Below are 13,989 nucleotides of genomic sequence, written 5' to 3'. Positions count from 1 at the left end.
CCCATGCTTTCTGGGTGGAAAGAAGCAAATGTCAGGCCTTGTCTTTCAAGGTGCTTTGAGTTAGGGATGGCCCACAACTACCAGAATGGGTGCCAAATCATACCGAATTCAGAGCCACATGAATTTTACAGATGTTCACACTCCAAGTTCAGAGGCGCGTCCACTGGGTGATGAGATGATGCAGAGACATTCCTGTCCTCCAGAGGCAAAATTCTTCGTTTTCTCATTTGTGGAGCAGGATCTCACTATGTAGTCCATGCTGGGCTTGAACTCACTTTGTAGCCCAGGCTGGCCTGGACCTTGCAGTGATCCTCCTGCCTCAAGAGTGCTGGGATTATAGGGATGCGCTAGCGTATCCGGCTCTGAGGCTAAATTTCAAAGTAAGCATGAAGGCCAAGCCGTGTGCCCCTGGCTGCATGGATTCAGTGCAGGGAGCTGCAACCTCAGGGAGCTCCTGGTACCGAGGACGAGGACAGGGAACCCTCTCTCCCCACCGAAGACAGAGAATCTTCCTGCCCAAACCAGGGCCAGCCGCTTTCTCTCCCTTAGAGCCTGTATTCCTTCCTGTGACTTCCAGAAGATTGGATCCCGAAGCAAGCCACTTGCCTTTGGCATCTGTTAATGACCCTGAATTTGACCCTTTCCTGGGCTGACTTTCATGGTCCTGAGGACTACAAATAGGAAGAGCCTAGAATTTACCCGAGGCCATGGAGGAACCTTTTGGCAGGGTCTCAAAGTATGTGAACAATTTTGCTAGCAGAAGATAGGGGCTTAGATAGGGGGAAGCTTCATTCCAGAAACAAGGAGGAGCGGGAACAAATCCTTGGAGCTATGTTTGTGCAGGGGATGGGTAAAATAAAGCTGAGTAGGTAAAAGGGGGCAAGGCCTTGCTAGAGAGATCAGGTTTATCCTGTGAGCTTCGGAAAGACAGGACATGGGTGGAAGAAGCCTGCCTGTAGTATAATTCCATTTGGGTGAAGTTCAAGAAAAGGAAAACTGATCAGTGACAATAGAGGTCAAAGTAATGGTTACTTGGGGGGGTGGATCTGTCCTGGGACAGACTTGAGGCAGGGTGGTGGCCTTGTGGGCCTACAGATAAGCCCAGGCTGCTGTGTCCTGTGCTGTTTTGTGGAGACAGTGTGGCCTGCCAACTAGGAGATTGGCGACTAGGAGATTGGCGGCCGAGGCGGGAAGGGTTGAGGGCACTGAGAGGGGTGTGTCCAGGAGTGGCTTGAGGGACAGAGCATAGCCGGCAGGATTTCTGAAGATGACATCCCAGGGTGTCTCTCCCAGGACTGACTTACTGATGTGTTTTGAAGTTTCCCCTCTGCTGTATTTCTACACTTATTACTATGTGTAGAAGCCAGCAGTTTTCTTACTGAATAAAAAAGAAACCTTGAGAGCAATTTGAATTGTAAGTATTCGACTGTAGGAGAATAACTGCCGAAGGAATCTTACTGTGCTTTCAAATCATCATGACCATATACTTAACAGTGTCTCACTTGGACTGGAATGATGTTTTCTGTATGTTCCAAGGGTGTAGAGACTCGAGTAGAAGCTTTAGAAATGCAGATTTTTTCTTTTTCCCTATGAGGGATTGAACTCAGGACTTGGCAGGTGCGGTGCCACTGAGCTAAATCCCCAGCCCTACAAATGTAGATTTTGACCCAGCCTAAGAACTGCCCAGATGTTTTCCCTGGGAGCTCTGAATAGTGCCCTCCCTGAGCACTGTGTGCTGAGTTCCGGACTAGAGGTAGGGGCTAGGAATATAAATAAGACAAAGGGTGCCCTAAAGGAGCCTTTTGTTGGGCGACCTGGTGTGGGAGCTGGTTTTTCGGTACAGTGGGGTCCAGCAGTAACTGAAGGATGCACAGGGACTCACAGGGGCGCACATGAGAGGAGACTGACTGGGAAGCCCAGGAGTCTTTAAGGGTGTCTAAACAGGGTTTCTAGAGGAGAACCAAGTTGTGAACATTTGACTAAAGGGGTGGTGAGAGAGATGGAGGGATGGATGTGCAGGGCACGCGCTGGAGCCATGACAAGGGGCTGGAAGCCGCTGGTGTTGCTGGAGCATGGTGCTGAGGTGGGGTGGCAGAGCGAGGGTAGAGCTAAGCAGCAGGGAGGGAGACACACAAGAGATTCAAGTCAGGGTCTAAGCAGGGGGTGAATTCAGGAGGTGTGGGAGGAGATGGGTGGAGACGTGGTGTGCTCAGCATCACGCGGTGCCAGTGTGGGAGCCATTTAGCCCTCTGAACCCTGTAACGCTGCTTGCTTTCTATCTGTAAAGAGGCAGTGTGGTTTGGTGCTGAGCTCCGATCTAGCTCTCTTACATGGTGATGCATGACCTTGGGTCAAGAGAAAGGACTTAACCTTCCTGCAAATGTCATCCTAGAGATGAGAATAATGTGGATTGCTCCGAGTGTCCAGGAAGATCATGGGATGGGTTGTATCTCACATGCTGCCTGGCAGAGGGCAGGCACCAAATGTAGGACAGCTGCCGCCGCCGCTGCCTTTACAAGCCACTGGATTTGGGTGGACGACAGGGAAGACCAGGGAGGTGAGGGCCCGGCCTAGCCAGGAAAGCCTGTTTTGTAGCCCTGGGTGGACAGGCCGGGGCAGAGCAGCATGTCTCCAGGCCCTGCAGGGCCTTCTTGTTGGAGAAGGGTGAGGGCTTCAGAGTTCCTCATCCAGAGTGCCCATCTTGAGTGATCTTGAGTCGTGGGAGCCTCGCAGGACAGAAGGTTGTGCCAGCAGGGCTGGAGGGAGAGGCCTGGTGAGCTGTCGCCGACAATGCACTCTGCCTTTCTTCCTGCCAGGCCAGCAGATCTGCTATATTTGGAAATGATCAAGCTCCTTACACCAGGCCCCTTGGGGCCTTTGGCTGTTTTCAGACTGAGTTCTGTGTCCTCCACAGAGATGCCCCACAGACCCAGGAAGGCTAAGGGTAGGGGGGGTGGGGGGACTCTGTGCTCCCTGTGCCATCCCTGGCCTCACATGAGGAACATGGGGAGGAAGGTTTTTTCCCTTTAAGAAGATGACCCTTCACTGTAGGCAGAGCTGCTTAAACTGCCCCCACCCCAAATTCTCTGTTTTTGGCCACAAAACTGCTAATTCCTTTTAATTCTCCAATAGTTTTAAGTATCTTAACTGGTACCCTTTTACTCCAAGATGATTGATACTGTGTACTTCACACTCTTAGAAGACTTATTAGACAGCAAAAGTTCCACATTAACCCTTTAGAGATTAGACGCACAAGAGAAGGTACGCATTTTAATAAGGAGAGCCCTTCTCCATTATTTTAGCACCTGGCCTGGTGCATTGATTCAGTCACAGTGGAATCAGTGATCTTCTACAGGGTCAGAGAATACTCATTCTAAACTCCTGTCGCATGCTTCCCCACTGTAATAGTTACTTCTTTTTTGGTGCTGGGGCTTGAACTCGGGGTCTTGTGGAGGCTAAGCACGTACTCTACCACTGGGCTACACCACACACTGCCCGTCAGCTGTTTCTTTTAGTAACAAACAAATGGGGCACTGTATGCTTTTTGGTTCTGCCCTGAGGTCACGTGTAGCTCTTTGGCCAGGAGCTCCAGAGCAGATGTCCCTGGGGTGGCTTGCTCTTTACTGCTCCACTAGCTCTTGGCTGGACTCTGTCTGTCTAGCTGGGCTGCCCTGCTAATGCACTGCTGTCCAGAGGGTCCCTGCCCTCTCAGCTTCTGCAGAGGCACCTCCTCACTGCGGCTTCCTTGTGCTTCTCTCAGTTCTGCCCTCCACTTACACTGCTCAGCCCTTTCTGTATACATCCGAGCTCCTTCCTTTGAGACTTACTGTTATGAAACATTTCCAGACAGATGTCACTGTGTAGAGGCCTTTACCCAGCATGCCGCAGGTTTGTCCTGTGTTGCACTGTCTCATTTGCCTGTAGATGTGGTCATTTCTCATCGTCCAGTGATAACAAGACTCACAGGTGGCTGTAATGCCAGGCTACAAGGTAATGTGTGCCATGGCCTTCTGGTAAAACCCTGGACAAGACACTTGGGATTTTCCATGGGACAAAACGTAGGAATTAGACATCTCTCTTGAGTTTCACGGAGCTCTAGAATGTCTTCAGCTTTCCCCATTATATTAGCACTTGACCTTGTGCATTGATTTAATTACAGTGGAATCAGTGGTCTTCTTGGAATGAGAGAATATGCATTCTAAACCTTTTGTCCAGAAAGTCTGATCTGCTTAGGATGCAGTTCCTGCTGGTGGGAAAAGATTCTTTTAAAGGAAAGTAGGCAGAGGGCATCTATTCTCTGTGCCCTTGTGATCCCATGTGTGTCTCGCACGTACATCATGGCTATGCCTTAGTGTTGTAGAATAAACAATTAGCATGGACAATAAAATCTATGTGGTTAAAACATTCTAGTGTAAAATTTGCTTGTTCTTTAGTATTTGTAAATTTTAAAAATGAACTTTTCTTCTAGAGACTGCCATGCAGATTTTTTTTTTTTTTTTTAATGTTTCCCATTTGAGAGCCTTCAAATACTAGTAATACACATTTCTTTTTCTGGAAGGAACCTTCAGGACATGGCCAGGTAAGATCTTAGTATCTCATGATGAGAACGCCTCCATGCCACATTTTATTATTTGTTTTTGTCCCTTGGTGATGTAATTTCTTTATCTTTTCTCTCTTCTTTGTAGTCGGAAAATGGGTAAGAAGAGTCGAGTAAAAACGCAGAAATCGGGCACTGGGGCTGCAGCCAGCGTGTCTCCGAAGGAAATGTTGAACCTGACCGGTGAGCTGTTGCATAGTAAGTGCCGCGTGCTGTCCCCGCTGCACCTGCCCTGCCCTGCCGGTATCAGGCTTCCCTGGACGTGGACACATCAGACAAGCTGTGTCACGCTCCTGGCGATGAGCCATGTGACCCCCTCGGTAAAGATGGGGTGCTGCTGCCTGTTTGGATGTGTGACTCTCGGACGCAGGGCTTCTGTGGCTCACAGCGGAACGGGGTCCTCTAGCAGGGCTGGGGCAAGAACAAGCCCACACTTGGCAGCATGGGCTCAGATTCCTCTGAAGCTCTGTGTTCTTGCCGGTGAACACAGGTAACTGGCTCTAGGGGTGTGGTAGGAGCATGCAAGGGAGCGCATGAGCTCTGCACATGAAGATGCAGCCCTCTGAGGGCCCCGGCAAGCCTAGCTTGCCTGTCAGGGAGCAGCTGCACAGTGGCTCACCTCATTCCCAGTGATTACGTAATAGCAATCCGATTTCACAGCTGACGTCCCAGAGCTCTTGCTTGAAGGAAATGAAGTATCTTAAGTGCCTAACCTTGCTTTAGTAAGTTAGCGTAATTTGGTAACTTTTTAAAATTATGAATTTAAATTGGCGCTGTTTAGCTGTGATCACTCCATTAACCTTTGCCCCTGTGTTTAGCTTATGTGACAGCTACACCTCCAATAAAAGTTCAGCTTTTTCGCACTGGCAGAAAGCAGGCAGCATCCAAGTCAGGGTCAGTTCTGCCTGTGACCCCAGGCCCCTGCAGCTCGGCTGTCCTACACCCTTCATCTGCCCTCAAGCCCAGCCAGAGCCGGAAGCAGCTTTCCAGCAGGGCCACAGTCAGGGCCTGTGGACGAAGAATGAAGTCAGACTAGTTAACCTGAAAGTTAGGGGTCAGCATATAACCAGCACGTGTTAATTATTTGCCACATCTTCTCTTTCCTCAGAGGGCAGAGGGAGGCCAGAGGTTGGGCAGGAGCATGGGAAGGGGTGCCTCCCTCTTTAATCTGGTGTGACGTTTAGGAAGGAAGGAGCTTCGTGTAAGCAGGGGCTGGGGCCACACTCCAGAGCAACCTGCCCTGTCTGGGGTGCTGGTCTTTTGGCTATGCTCCTGCAGTGCGGTCTTAGCTTCTTTTTTAGCAGCATCCATGCCATCTCTTTTGGCACTCCCCCAGAGTGCTTAATATAGTTCCGGACATGTGCAACATTTATTGGCTAATTGTCCTTATGTCCAATTTAACTGGTCTCCTTAGGGAGCCATCGTTAGGGCGCCTACATAAAAAGATGACTTCTTTTTACCACCTAGAAGAATTCTGGGGAAGTACTTCACTTTAGCTCAGCTTTTTAGATTTTACCTGTTTACAAGTATGTTATGAGGAAAAGTAGCAGGAATGGGTGGGATAGGAGCTAGGCACTCACATGGAAGGAGGGACTGGGTCACAGTTTAATGAGGGTTTATGTGCTTTGAAAAATACATGTACCTTATACTTGAACATTGCATGTTTACTGTCTATGGCAGGGTATCTCTGTCCTTTATAAACACAAGCCAACAAAATCCAAACCCTCTTCCTTGTGCAGACTGGTGGGTTAAGATGGAGAGGAGTGTTTCACACCATGGCTCTGTGTTACAGAATGCAGCAGTCCTGCACCCAGCCCAGGAAAAGAATGGGAAGAGTATGTGCAGATCCGGTCCCTGGTTGAGAAAATACGGAAAAAGCAAAAAGGTAAAATTGCTAGAATAATCAAACTGTACCAGTGTCAGGTGGAAGCTTGGCATGGGTCAGGGTTTTGAGAGTAGGGGGTCTCATCTGATTGGTGCCTGTCTATAGAAAGGCTCCTGGACCAGAAGAGAGAGGCTCCTGAGGGGCTGTTGGGGCCATGCCCATTTCTGAGTCCAGAGGGTGGAAATGTTGAGCTTTAGGGGAAAGTGTTTGCATGGTGGGGGGGGGGGAACGACACTAAACTTTATGTGTATTTTATGAAGTATTTATGTAAATCTTGTTTTATACTGTGTTTCTTTAGCGTTTCAAGACAGTGCATAACACTGTCTGTGGCTGACAAACAAATAGATGCTACTTGGCTCTGCCTTAGCGTTTATCTGTGATCAGCACCAACTCATCTTAATTAGCTGAGAGATGGAGTTGTGTTTCTTCAGCCAGGCTAGCAGCAGGGCTAAGTGTCAGTTTGAAAAGGCTCATTCAGTATGCCCATTGTTTTTGTTCTCTGAAGTGTAAAAAGTGAGGATTGGTGTGTAGAGCCACACGGAAGGGAGCAGGAGAGAACACAGTCAAGAGCACGGATTGGAAAGGATGAGAAAACGCTTCTCAACTCGCTTTCCTACTGTCCTGGGAGGGAGTCCGAAGAGGGCTGTTTGTGTCCTCACTTAGAGGTCTGTTGCTGTGTGTGCACATCTGTACCTCGAAGTCCTCAGCCTGGACACTCTCAGACTCCAAGGTGGTGGACAGGGTCCTTTGTAATGTGCTCACTTCCACTAGAATCAGCCATAGCCAGCCTTTTCGCTTGCCTAGGCCCCACTAGGAGAGGTAGAATCATTGCAGGTCACGTACAAAAGATGCAGTATGGTTAACTTATATAAGTAAGATTTTAATTGTTTTTGTTATAACTTTTTTTTTTAAAGGGCAAGCAGCCTGTGGGCCACAGGTTGGACATGCCTGTACTAGATTGTAGACAGATACCAGATAGGCAGCCAAAAAATGTTTGTCTGTCCCAAGTTTCTCCTCTGAGCAGGTTATATTTTCTAAGGCTGACACCAAAGTTAGAGCATTCATTAATGTCCCTGAGGTAGAAGCAAATTCTAACTTAGCATAAGCCCACCTCAAGTCCTCTGTCTTCTTCAGCAGTATCTCTGCACGCCTGGTATGGCACAGCACTGTGCTGGGCACTTTTTTCATTTTCATGAAGTGCCTGTCCCTCCCCTTTTAATCATCAGAACATAGTGGGTTTTCTTGTGCATGACTGTTGAACTTTTTGAATACTTCAAACAGGCTGAAAAGTCTAGAAGATAATGTGATACATACCTGGGAATCTATTACCCAGATTGAACACATGCCAAAGTTGTGTTGGTGCAGGTTTTTCTTCCTTCTTTCCTGCCTAATTATCTCCTTTTCTTCCCCTCCTCCAGTTCTTTGTTTGGTTTTAATGTTCGTTTCTAAGAAATGACAAAGCACGGATCTGGCTGTAGCCCACGGTTCCATGTCTTTGCATCTCCCCTCCTCAGGGAGTGTTCATTTTTACTGTGAATGCTTTTCTCCTCCATGCATAATCTCATAAAACTACAAAGACAGATGCAGCCATGTAAGCTTGTTTAAAAAATTCACATAGTGTGATACTTACTTGATTTTTTTAAAAAGCACAGTTTCTGTTTCATGTTTTACTTACACTGATAACTGTAGCTCTGACTTGTTTAAACTGTCCTACGTGTCCTGTCTTAGAGCTCTGTAGTTTTTTGCTCTCTGCACCAGGGCTGTGGCGCTTTCTCATCCTTTCCCAGGTCTGCAGTGCATATGTGTGAGCGATGGCTTTTTGTTCCAGTGGGAATTTGGCAAGGCCACTGTGAAATCAGGCACGGGGTGTTAGACTTTGAAGGGGAAAGCTGCTCTGTGAGGGAGCAGTGGCAGTAACAGAGGCTTTTCTCTCCTTGCCGTCATATTACGGAATGGTACTCATGTTCAGTAGATCACCTAGTAAGCACCAACATGTACGTCTCTGTAATGACCAGGAGTTTAGGGCCTTCCTACCCCTGTCCTGGAGTTTGTGGAGGTATGTACTGTGACTGTCTCGTGATTAAATTTGCTTATTTCGAGACTGGAGTGCTAAGACTAGTCCCACCCAGTGTGCATGTGCTCTGCTTTTATTTTCTGAGAGCTCTGTAAATGACATGTGTCCTAAAAGTAGCTCTTGTTTTCCAAACATGGATAATACAGGTCTGTCTGTTACTTTTGATGGAAAAAGAGAAGATTACTTTCCTGATCTAATGAAATGGGCCTCTGAAAATGGGGCGTCTGTCGAGGGTTTTGAAATGTTTAACTTCAAAGAAGAGGGCTTTGGTTTGAGAGCAACAAGAGACATCAAGGTGAGTTTATAAATGGGTGGTCTGAGGGTCTGAGTGTGCTTGTAATATGTGTGGTGTCGAAGGCTACATGCAGGCAGATGGCTGGGCCCAGTGTTGAGCCTTGCGGGCTCACGGGCAGGGTGCCCCCATCCCTCATGGCCAACAGCCCTGCCAGCTCTTCCTCCGGGGAGCTGCGTGTTAACCAGGTCTCGGACAAGCTGGCTCACCGGGCCCAGCTCTGTGGGAGGCCACGGAACAGCCGCAGCAGCGGGTCGGGAAAGCAAATGTGCTCTCGTGGGAGGGGTTGGCCATGTTGGGGGCGCTCCCAGGGTGCTGGGACCGAGTGCCACTACCCAGCTGAGCAGGCCTCTGCTGAGAGGTGTGTCCGCCCCGCCCCGAGGCCTTCCTTCCAGGGAGGGCGGGAGTTGGGAGAAGGCAGTGGGCGGGGCGTCTTCCGGTGGGAGCTGGTTGCTGGTTGCTCTACGGCCTCCAACCCGCAGCGCCCCCAGGAACCAGTGCCGAAGCCATCGCCAAGCCAGGTGGAGGAAGTCTCTGTGTGGTCTAGGGTGCAGTTGGTGACTCGTTCTCCTCTCCCCTCGGTTGGTTCACAACTAGGGTAGAGGGAGTGGGTGTTGCTTGGGCCCCCTCACCTCCAGCAGCATTTTTGGTGAAGGTGCAGTTAGCCTTTTGTTGATACACTGCTAAGCCCTGCGCCGCTTGTTAAGTAGCTACTGTGTTAATGGTGCTCCATTTGTTACTGTACCCCATTTCCAGAAAGCCCAAGGTTTCTTCATTTACTGTGCTTATAATCTCTAGTAAGTGACAAGACACAAAAATGATTGAAATGGTAGACTGTGGGAAAGGCAAGACGTCCCGTCTTCCTACCTCTTGTCAGGCCAGAGCCTCATTAGTGTGGTTGCTGCCTGGGACACCTTAGCCGTGGTCTGTCTCACCTAAGTGCTTTCCACGGGGGATGCAGGGGGGTGGGGGTGGGGGGCGTGAAACTACATTTATTTCTCACCGTTCTGGAGACTGGGAAGTGTAAGACTGAGGTGCCGGCTGGGCTGGTTCCCTTGAAGACCTTGGTTTGCAGACAGCAGTCCCCATGCTACGTCCCCACATGGCTGGGAGCTGTGTGCGTAAAACAGAGCAGCTAGATAGACAGTGTATCAAAAGAAGCGTCCCGGGGCCGGGGATTTAGCTCAGTGGTTCCGTTGCCTGCTAAGCAAGCGCGAAGACCCAAGTTCAAACCCCGGTACCGAAAAAACAAAACAAAACAGAAGCTTCCCATATTGCCAGAAAAACAAGGTGAAACTTCAGAGAAAGATTAGGAAGCAGGCTTCTCCCTCTGAAACAGGTAGGTAGAGGAGGGACAGTCTCTCTGGCTCCAGAATCTCAGCAGTGGGAGCAGTTGACATTGACAGGCGGGGGTTTTGTTGGGCGTAGGAATTGTTTTGCTTCGTTTTTAGGACTTAAGATATAAATATAACAAAGAGGAGAATGAACAGTCTTTGCGCTGTACTCCAGATGTTATTAAATTTGCTTCTAATTAAAGTGGAAAGTCCTCTTTTTGTTATTTACCTTCTTGGTGTAGTTAACCAGTAAATATAATTTCAAGTTTTCTACTGCAAAATAGAATTTTAAGGTACAGTTCTGCTAATATATTGTTAATATAAATGCTTACATTTTAAAATATATCTGATATTTATAAAATATTTGCTGATAATGGAACCTTGCATTGTATTTCATCTGTAATGGAATTTTTGATTATAGCATAGGATTGAAAATTGTAATATGTTTTGATGATTCTGCTGTTTTTCTTTTTCCTCTAGGCAGAAGAATTATTTTTATGGGTTCCACGAAAATTGCTAATGACTGTTGAATCTGCTAAAAATTCAGTATTGGGTGAGAATAATTTCTGACTGTTTAAGGCAAAGTATAAATGATAGAAATACCTAAAATTCCATTTTTGGTACTAAGTACTGTATTTAGGTTGTTTCTTAACTGGTGAAGTAGTCCCTCAAATACACGTTAAATTTTTTCCGTTTTGTGTCTAAATAAAGATGCAAATAACTTTAACTGTTAACGGACCTTTTAGTTTTTTCCTACAGTTTTAATATATATTTTGAGTGATTGCTTTTTAAAGAAGTCTGTGGAACTTACACTGCTAAATTCTGGGTTAATTCAGGCCCCTTATATTCTCAAGACCGAATTCTTCAAGCCATGGGAAATATCGCACTGGCCTTCCATCTGCTGTGTGAGCGAGCCAGCCCCAGCTCTTTCTGGCTGCCCTACATTCAGACCCTCCCCAGTGAGTACGACACTCCTCTCTACTTTGAAGAAGAGGAAGTTCGGTGTATTCAGTCAACACAAGCCATCCACGATGTCTTCAGCCAGTATAAAAACACAGCTCGACAGTATGCCTATTTCTATAAAGTTATCCAGGTGAGGAGGGTAGGGAGCGAGGGGGGATAGATTGCATGCATGCTCCATTTGACACCTTGTGAGGGATTCTTGAACATTTTGCTTTTTAAATTAAAAGATATTCAAGTACATGCCACTGTTCCCATTTTTACAGACATCACTGCAGTATAGTTTTGAATATAGCTGGCTTCATCAGCGTCCAGTGTTAAGACAAACACATGTTCCTGAGCTACTAAAGTCGCTAAGCTTCTTGAACACAAAAGATTATAATGAATCTTTTAAAGGTGTAAAGTATATCTAATGCAGAAAAGTGCTGTGCATGTAAAGTTTCTAAGAAAATGAAAATCCATTTTTGGGTTTCTCCTATCTGTTAGTAAAATATTGATAATTTAGTAAATTGTAAACATTTGTTTTTCAGAGCATACTATATTTTTAAATGAATTCTAAGTAAACTTGTCATAGGAAATCTCCAGAAGGTTGTGACCATTTGAATTACACATGGTGACGCCTGCCTGTATTTTGGTGCTTCTGGGCACCCTTATCTTGATTTCTAGCTGCACAGCAGTTAGAAGGTTCAGGGCCAGTGCTGACCACCTGCAGAGCTGGGGTGGCTGTATTTCCACCTTCTGGTGCTGCTCCTCAGTGCTCGGGAGTCAGCCCCTGGGCTGCTGTGCCTGGTCCACACTGAGGGGATGGGCACTGCTTGCTCCTTTTGCTTTTCTTGGGCAACTTGACAGCTTGAACCAGGCTGATTTGGTTATCACTTAAACGATCTGTGGCTACGGTGTTTTATTGCAAGAAGAGCAATCTCATTTCATTGCTCTAGTGGTACTGTTTTCCATTCATTATTTTAACTTTGCAGCATGCTTACTGCACACGAATACTATGCTCAGTTACGCTCAGAATATTACACTCCTAACCAAGTGCTTCAAATATGTCAAAACTAATGACTCTTGTTCTCCAGAAGAAGTCACTTTGCTTTTCTAGACCTCCAACATTAGGAAGTCATTAAGAATGATCAGAGAGTGTGTATATAGTTCGTGGTTTAGGTTTGCTTAATGCAAAAGCTGTTAATAGAGCCAGGTCAAAACTGCGTTGTGTAGTGAGCACTGCAGTCCCGTAGTCTTGAGGTCTTGTGTACCGCTTAGTGACCTGAAAGGGTTATGCTTCATCTTAGTTCTCAGTTGTGTATCTTAAATGACTGAAAGTAAAGCTGATGTAGCAGGTCTACATTTTTCATTTCCTGTTGTTGGACAACAGGCTGCAAGTTAGCTCTTCTCACTAATGTGTTTCCCAAACCTGGGCTTTGGTTAGTTGGTAATTGCTGGGAGCCTTCCCTGAGAGGAGTTGGTTCTGTGGTCAGGCTAGGAGTTCTCAGTGGCACCGTGCCTACCTTGCAAGCACACGGTCCTGAGTTCAATCCCTGGTACCAAAAAAAAAAAGTGATCTCTGGATGGTTCATTGCAGTCCCTGGTTTATTTTTTATTTCAGTGTTAACCAGGTAGTGCAGCTTTGCCTCAAAATTTGATGAGATTTTACATAGCTGTAGTATGGTCACTAAAATATTCTCTTCATAAAGGTGGAATAGGTTTTTGTCATTCTGTTTAAGAGCTAGGTCTCTTAATTCTCTGAAACAAACCTGTCCTTAGCTGATGCTCCGTGACTGAGTTATTCCACATTCTGTGTGGTTAGTGGTACCATTGCGAGTATCTCAGGCCTTAGGGAATTTTCCAAGTAATAGCATTTTCACATGACTCATAATTTATATAACTTAAGCCTTATATCTTTAAAAAATGAATAACATTCTTTTTAATGTATATTTTTTAGTGCATATTAGTTTTACAGAATATCAAATTTCATTCTGGTATTTTCATACATGCGTATAACATATTTTGATCATAGCCATGCCCCCATTTCCCTTCCTTATATCCTCTGCCCAAATCTCCCTCATTCTCTTTTTCTTGTCTAATAGTCTCCCTTTTTTGAGTAGCCCACTTTCTTTTTTTTTTTTTTTTGGTACTGGGGATCGAATTCGGGTCCTTGCGCTTGCGCAGCAGGCGGCGAAACCACTGAGCTAAATCCCTGGCCCAAGTAGCCCACATTCTTAAAGCTGAGGTGGATCCATCTTTTTAAAGCAGTTAATCCTCTTTATAGAAAAATTGAAAAATTTAATCAGTCAATGTGGAATAAGGTATGTACAAATGCAAAATTACCAGGTAATGAGATGTTGGCTTTTTTGTACAGTTAAGCTAATCTGAGGATTTGAAAACGTTGTGACTTAGAAATCAGACTGGATATTTTTCTGTCAGGAATACCAAACTGAGGAGAGAGTTGGGCCTGTGATCACGTGAGAAACCCCTCGTGTGGCTCTTGGTCAGGGAGTTTAGAGGGCTGTGGCGGTGTTTGGAGGCGTTTTGATTGTTAAGCGGGGCTAGGGACGTTACTGCCCTCTGGTCTAGGAACACTGCTCAGCTCCCTGTGCCGTGCGAGAAAGCCCCCAGCAAAGACTTCCAGTGTGTTTATGTACAGACCAGAGCGCCCCAAGTACCTACATGATTTCGGAAGTCACCATCTCTTCTCAGATTGGAACCCAAGCCCCAAGACACTGCTTGTGAGTTACTTTTCCTGTTCCATGAGAGAGTCTTGCAGTCCCCTCCCTGGCTCTGACTGCATGTGTGACTAAGAGAATGTAGTTTAGAGGACTTTTTTGCCTACTTTTTTTTTTTTCACTTTGT

The 13,989-nt window shown here is 46.5% G+C and overlaps 1 protein-coding gene across 7 annotated transcripts in view; it reads left to right on the top strand.

Annotated features, from left to right (window-relative positions):
- Setd3 (SET domain containing 3, actin N3(tau)-histidine methyltransferase) overlaps nucleotides 1-13,989 on the top strand; it is a 75,925-nt gene that overhangs the window by 9,106 nt on the left and 52,830 nt on the right. For 2 of the 7 annotated variants that reach the window (XM_021244485.2, XM_021244481.2), the window contains exons 2-6: nucleotides 4,686-4,780; nucleotides 6,390-6,482; nucleotides 8,703-8,851; nucleotides 10,663-10,735; nucleotides 11,019-11,275. In XM_021244485.2, the coding sequence (XP_021100144.1) occupies nucleotides 4,693-4,780; nucleotides 6,390-6,482; nucleotides 8,703-8,851; nucleotides 10,663-10,735; nucleotides 11,019-11,275 (660 nt within the window). In that variant the 5' untranslated portion in view covers nucleotides 4,686-4,692. Of the gene's footprint in view, nucleotides 1-4,558; nucleotides 4,580-4,685; nucleotides 4,796-6,389; nucleotides 6,483-7,900; nucleotides 8,074-8,702; nucleotides 8,852-10,662; nucleotides 10,736-11,018; nucleotides 11,276-13,989 lie in introns of those variants that run through there. The other 5 variants (XM_004836978.3, XM_004836979.3, XM_004836980.4 and 2 more) reach the window with 4 other exon arrangements.

Source organism: Heterocephalus glaber, unplaced genomic scaffold (genome assembly GCF_053883595.1).
Source record: "Heterocephalus glaber isolate CG9 unplaced genomic scaffold, H.glaber_assembly_v1.0 deba00001608, whole genome shotgun sequence".
NCBI lineage: Eukaryota > Metazoa > Chordata > Mammalia > Rodentia > Bathyergidae > Heterocephalus > Heterocephalus glaber.
The sequence above is the reverse complement of the archived record's forward strand: the minus strand, read 5'-3'. Positions and strand labels throughout refer to the sequence as shown.